General features: G+C 44.2%; 1 protein-coding gene across 1 annotated transcript in view; it reads right to left on the reverse strand.

The window, feature by feature from the left end:
- Positions 1–6,940, reverse strand: part of LAMP2 (lysosomal associated membrane protein 2) — a 28,938-nt gene that overhangs the window by 5,119 nt on the left and 16,879 nt on the right. Inside the window, exons 4-6 of the mRNA XM_077756277.1 lie at positions 5,388–5,546; positions 3,669–3,856; positions 2,573–2,695 (exon numbers count right to left, since the gene is read on the reverse strand). Coding sequence (XP_077612403.1) covers positions 2,573–2,695; positions 3,669–3,856; positions 5,388–5,546 — 470 coding nt within the window. The remainder of the gene's footprint in view (positions 1–2,572; positions 2,696–3,668; positions 3,857–5,387; positions 5,547–6,940) is intronic.

A 6,940-nucleotide genomic window follows, 5' to 3' on the forward strand; every position in this document is an offset into this window, starting at 1 on the left:
TACTTCCTTTTGGTCTTTCATTCATCCCACTTTTTTAAAGTTTATTTATGTGGTGGGGGCAAGGGCAGAGAGAGAGGGAGGGAGAGAAAATCTTAAGTAGGCTCTGCAGAAGCCACCTTGGGGCTCGAACTCACAAACTGCTGTGAGCACTGACCTGAGCCGAAACCAAGAGTCGGACACTTAACCAACTGAGCCACCCAGGTACCCCTACTCATCCCACTTTGAATGCACCTTCATGGTGCTTGAATTGCCCGCATTATCCAATTCAAAAGCCTTAGCATAACATTCAAGGCCTTCCACAAAAAATGTTAATTATCTGTATATTTCTATCTTTACCACTAAACTGTGGGCTCCTTAACACAGGCCCTCTTCTTTGAGTTCCACCATGGCATCCTGTACACAATGCACTTAAATTCAAGAAGATCTCCTTAGAAGCATCTATCATGACAGGGTTGAAGATGGGCCCCAGTGAACTCTGGTGATATTGCAAGTGTTTCTTGTTTTTTTCAAAACGTCTATGACATGGTTAAAATGTCACTATTTTGAACTGCATTTTAAAACAGTCTGTTGGAGCACCTGGGTAGCTCAGTCGATTGGGTGCCTGACCCTTGATTTCAGCTCAGGTCATGATCTCACAGTTTGTGAGTTCGAGCCTCATGTAGGGCTAACAGCACAGAGCCTGCCTGGGATTCTCTCTCTCTCTGCCCCTCCCCTACTCGTGCTCGCTTGCTCTTTCTCTCAAAATAATAAACTTAAAAAATACAATAGTCTGTCGGGCAAATTAAATATTGTAATCATTAAATATTTCCCCGTAAGAGTCAGAAATAACCATGTTCCTTTTAGGATCCTACCACAGCTAGAGAGATCAAACTCCATCACTCAAAAGGGAATGAACCTAAGCTATTTCTTCATTTTTATTTACAGTATCATCCCTATGAGATAACTTTATTTTATTATTTTTTAAATGTTTATTTCTAGGAGACAGAGAGAGAGACAGCGTGAGCAGGGGAGGGTCAGAGAGAGAGGGAGTCACAGGCTGAAACAGGCTCCAGGCTCTGAGCTGGCAGTCAGCACAGAGCCTGACGCGGGGCTCGAACCCACGAACCGTGAGATCATGACCTAAGCGAAAGTCGGACACTTAACCAACTAAGCCACCCAGGCACCCCCCTATGAGATAACTTTAAAAGAGAATGTGTCTGGGGAGAACTGTCCTTCCTACTGTGAAGAGGACAGCCTGACCAGACACCTGTAAACTCCTCGTCATATACGTACTGTAACAGGAATGATTTCAATGCTGGTAAAGGGAAGATTTTGGTAAACCTTCCTAAAATATAACTGCCTGATGCCATCTTCAATTAGTGCGCATATATTGCAGAGAAGAAAGGGTTTAGACTAAAGATACCAACTTCAGACTTAAAACAAAGAACACACAGCTAACTTTTGATATAGCAGATGTTGAAGATTTCCCTGTCCCTACATATAGTAATCTGATTTAAAAGTAGAACTGGTTTGGGGGCACCTGGGTGGCTCAGCCAGTGAAGCATCCGACTTTGGCTCAGGTCATGATCTCATGGTTTGAGTCCGAGTCCCGCGTCAGCTCAGAGCTGACAGCTCAGAGCCTCCAGCCTGCCTCAGATCCTGTCTCCCTCTCTCTCTCTCTCTGTTCCTTCCCCGCTTGTGCTCTTTCTGTCTCAAAAATAAATAAACTTTTAAAAATTTTGTAAAAAGCAGAACTGGTTTATAAGTAACTCTTAGTTTGAGAATGGCTGGTGGTCAGACATCTTCTCTCACCAACAGCCCCCCCTCCTTGTCCATTCCCACCTGCGTAACACGTACACACACACCCCGCCAAAAGTTATGAGGCTAATGACAGCTTCAGAGAAGGCAGAAATAAAGGTCCTCGACGATTAGCTTATGCTAGCAAGAAGTAGAGCACATATGCTTGATCTGGAACCTTCTGTTTCAAGTTCAGCCTTAGATTCGAGCACGAACAAAAACCCAAACACTGCCATTATAAACTATCTGAACAAACTTATGCGTGTTAAGTACTTAACCCAGAACCTTGTACATGGTGAGTACTCAATAAATGTTCACTATTATTATTGCTGATATGGTGACAAACAGTAGAGCCTCCAAAAGGCACTTAGATATTATAGCAGATGAACACGAGTTTTCTGGCCAATAATAAAGAAAAGTATTTTGGAAACTACTTTTTATCATTTATACTACATGACATCTAAATTCGTGCACACTTTTATGATTACGTCTATCTACAGGAGATGGATTACAGAGTTTTGGGGGGGATGTGGGTTAATTCTCACTCCTACCCTGAAGTCTGTATGACGGCAGAACAGTCACTTCAGGGGAACAATAATGCGAGAGTCCAGCCCACAGACCGCTGAGGTGACCCTGAGGGACTAAAGGGGATCAATGGACTACCCTTTATAATTAAGCAGCACTGAAATGGAAAATACAGCTAAATAGCCACCCCCCCTCCAAACACACAGCTCTTTAGACTTTCAGATGCGTTTCTACGAAAACGAACCTACTCTTATGAAACTCTGATACTCACCACAGCAAAGACAAAGTCAAGAAATTTGATGTTGCTGCCGTTCAGCCTGAGCAGAGCGACCTGAGGATGGCAGTTACCGCTGAAGTCAGTTGTGTTGGGGTTGACGTTAATAACGGTAGCAACCTTTCGGGGAAGGAGAGGGAGAAAGGTACACATTAACCATATGAGCCCACGGCAGAACCTTACATTCTAATCCGCAACGTCAGGGAGACCAGAAATTCCTGTGGTCTGGATACCTAGGTTCAGGGTGTCTTACTCTCAAACAAAGTTGGCATGGGCTCTCAAGCTAGGGCTCAGACAACTAGAAGGAAAACCAGAAAGAAAGAAAGAAAAATGAGAGGGAAGCTTCCTCAGCAATGAGCCAGATGAAAAGACACATTTTTCTGGAGCACAAGAGCCGTGTGTCTAGCTCGTTTAAGTTGCAAGACTCTGGGAATGGGATCTGTGCGCTGGCATGCCCCCTGTAGCCTCAGAGAGACACTGCGACTAGAGGTGCCACCACATACTGGAGTGTTGCTCTCGACCTGAGTCATCGCATAGCTGGAGAAAGAGCTGCACTGTTTCCTCCATCAACCTCCGCTGCACTTCAGATACACATGCGAAGGATTTCTATTTTAAACTGCCTGGAATAAAGATCATCTATCTGTACTCCAATCTGCTGATGGTAAATACAGCCCAAACCCCAAAGAGTCCTGGAAACAGCTAGGTTTCCTGCTGGCCAAGACAGCACCTTGACAGTGACATTAACTCTTTGTGTCACTCCAAAGTAATCAAACCTCAACAAGTCAACATCACATCTCTACTGAAAACAGAATCTGTCTAGAGGCACCCGACTCTTGACTTCAGCTCAGGTCACGATCTCACGTGACCTCCCTCTCTCTCTGCCCCTCCCTTCCTCGCACTCTGGCCCTCTCTCTCTCTCCAAATAAATGAATAGACTTTAAAAGAAAAAACAGAATCAGTCTAGTGCTTGCTTTGGCAGTAATATATTAAAACAGAATCAGTCTAGTAATGCCACTCTTGGGCCAGAAGTAGGATATACCTTATTTGAAAGGAGATACAAGAAAAAGGTACCAAGGAAAACAGACAACTATACCTTATCGTGAGTGATGTTGAGCTGCAGCCCCATGGTAGCCAGGAGACAAGTACCATTGCTATTATTAACTGAGTAGGACCCAACCTCTGGTTTTTCCCTTGGAATGGGCGTGGTAGTAGGTGACGACATGGTGGTAGGGGTGATGGGCACCACAGTGGTTGAAGTTTGATCTTTTTCACACAGAAACTCTGAAAAAAAAACAAAGGACAAAATAAGTTAAGGGGGTTTCTCCTTAATTCATAAGGCCAGGAAAGAGCAAATATCTCTCACAACAGAAGTCCAAAGGTTATATTAGGGGCAGACTCCATGGAGTCTTTTTAGACCCTTAAGTCCCTTTATTCCCAAAGAACTTCACCTGCCTCGGATGTGAAAATGAGAGATTTAAGGGTTTTTTTAATAAAAATTATTTATTTTGAGACAGAGACAGCTCAAGGGAGGGAGGGACAGAGAGAGAGAGAGAGAGAGGGAAAGAGAGAGAATCCCAAGGAGGCTCCCTGCTGCCAGCACTGAGCCTGACTCAGGGCTCAAACTCACAAAACCGTGAGACCATGACCTGAGCCAAAACCAAGAGTCAGACACTTAGCTGTCTGAGGCATCCNAGAAAAAAAGTTTAGAAATCATTACAGGGTTTAAATGCAAATGAGCCTTTTATTGCTATCAGCCTTACAGCAAATCAGCGTTTCAAATTCTTCTTAGGAAAGTGTTGGTGGCTTTCCAGAGCTCGGGAATGAGAAATTATGACATTTCCATGAAGTTATATACATGTTACCAAAGCAGTTTATAAAATTCAAGATTCAAACACAAAAATCTCATTCCTAAAGCTGTGGTCTTAGCTCATCAAAAGCTAAAGAGCTGATGCAAGCTATATGAGGATTTGTTCAAACAAAGATTAGGTTTGATCAGNTTAAAAAGGCAAGTTCCAGGGGTGCCTGGGTGGCTCAGTCAGTTAAATGTCCAGCTCTTGGCTTCAGCTCAGGTCATGGTTTGTGAGTTTGAGCCCCACATCGGGCTCTGTGCTGAGAATGTGGAACCTACTTGGGATTCTCTCTTCCCCCGCCCCCAAAATAAATAAATCAACTTAAAAAAATTGCAAGTTCCACAAGAATAAGAATTGTTGTCATTTACGAAAACTTTACGGTTCGCTGTAAACCATGAACAAATCTTTGTAAAGCAACACTTTCATGAGGCGCCTGGGTAGGTCAGTCAGTTAAGCGTCTGACTTCAGCTCAGGTCATGATCCCACAGTCTGTGCGTTCAAGCCCCGCAGTGGGCTCTGTGCTGACAGCTCAGAGCCTGAAGCCTGATTCAAATTCTGTCTCCCTCTCTCTCTCTGCCCCTCCCCCACTCATACTCTGTCTCTCAAAAATGAATGTTAAAAAAGTTTTTTAATAAAATGTGGGACACCTGGGTGGCTCAGTTGGTTAAGCATCCAACTTCGGCTCAGGTCACGATCTCACAGTTTGTGGGTTTGAGCCCTGCTTCGGCTTCGTGCTGACAGCCGGGAGCCTGGAGCCTGCTTTGGATTCTGTGTCTCCCTCTCTCTGCCCCTCCCCCACTCACACGCACTTGCTCTCTCTCTCTCTCTCTCAAAAATAAACATTAAAATTTTTTAAAAAAATAAATGAAAAGGAATGCTTTCAGATAACAAGTTCAATTAAAGCCAGCTGGTATACTCTAATCCTAAAGTAGGACCCAAGTACCTATACTTTAAGTACTCACCTTTTGTGCTCACCGTGCCGTTCTGGACAAAAGCTTGTACGTGAACATCCCAATAGTACTGGGTAACATCACCCTTTTCCAAAGTCGATAAACTATTGCATCTGAAGATGTTGTTCAAAGGAATTCTGAATTGCACAGGCTCATAAATGGTCAAAACCCCTGTAAAACAAAATCAACACCAGCTGCTTCCAAGAAGGTGGGAGAAAGAGCAATAATGTAAATACGTTTGTAGACTTTCTTCTCCTCCCGTCCACCTGTCTTACCCCATCCTCAAGCGACAAAGCACACGGCGCACTGAGGAAATGACAAAGTCACTGCGGCTGAAACATAGGGAGTGAGAGGGAAGACGTGATGGGGGTTAGGAAGGAAGGACAGGCTGCAGGTGGCCACGCACTGAAGCAAACCGGACGAGCCGAGGACAGGTCAGGCTTTGTTTTGTTAGCAGTGGAAGGTTAGCTCCAGTTTTTAAAGCTGGAGATAAATAACACACGTATCCGTTATTTTAAGGAAGATGGCAAAACTGTTGGGGCTGGACGGGGGAAAACCTTTTAAGACAATTCACTTAAGAGGGAAAGTGGTTAGGAGGCTGCTGCCCTGGTTAAGGGAAAAGGGGAAGGGGTTGCCTGAAGTAGGTCAGTGAGTGGCAGAAGGAAGAGGAAAGAGGCCACCTGAAAACGTATCTAAGGTAGAATCAACAGGGCTTGGGAGGCGCCTCGGTGGCTCAGTCCATTAAGCAAAACTCTTGGTTTTGGCTCAGGTCATGGTCTCACGGTTTCGTGAGTTCAAGCCCCGCATCCGGGCTCTGTGCTGGTGGTCTGGAGCCTACTTGGGATCCTCTCTCTCTCTCCCTCTCTCTTCCCTTCCCCTACTTGTGTGGTCTCTCTCTCAAAATAAAGGAACTTTAAAAAAAAAATAGAGCTTAGTGCTCAAGGAAGGAAGAAAGATGGCTTAATCAAGGATTCTATAGTAAATCTTTATTTTTGTGCTACTGTCCCAGAGGAAGTTGCAGTAACTAGAATGAGCTTTTGAAACATCTTCCTGGAGAGCATTTAAAGACTATTCCATTTCAGGAAATCTTCAGAATGTGAAAGGAATAAGCTACGTCCATTGTGGAGAGTTTAGAAACTTCAAAAGACTGTGATCACAGTCATCCACCCAAATGGCTTCGTTTCAAGGAAGGTACTCAAGGTCCCTGATACAGGCTGCCTTCAGCGCTCTCCATCATGTAGCAAGACAGACAAATAATGCTGTCTTGGCGCCCCCTGATGGCTACAGAGAAAAAACTTTTTAACCTACCAGAACATTTTTTCCCTCCAAAATCGTTTCTCACTATGAACATAAATGAATGGATACTTGACCTAGCTTAGATAGACAGACCTCAAAAACAACCTGTAGACGTCCTGCAGTTGGACTACGAAGCGATAATTCTTTAAACCATGTATTATTTATGAATATGTATGTATTCGTCGCATATGAACACATGCATAGCAAGGCTACAAGTCACATTCGTAAGAATGGCTGCCTTTCAGGAGGCAGAGGGGAAAATGGCTCAG

This window comes from Crocuta crocuta, unplaced genomic scaffold (genome assembly GCF_008692635.1).
Source record: "Crocuta crocuta isolate KB4526 unplaced genomic scaffold, BGI_CrCroc_1.0 scaffold1156, whole genome shotgun sequence".
Taxonomy (NCBI): Eukaryota; Metazoa; Chordata; class Mammalia; order Carnivora; family Hyaenidae; genus Crocuta; species Crocuta crocuta.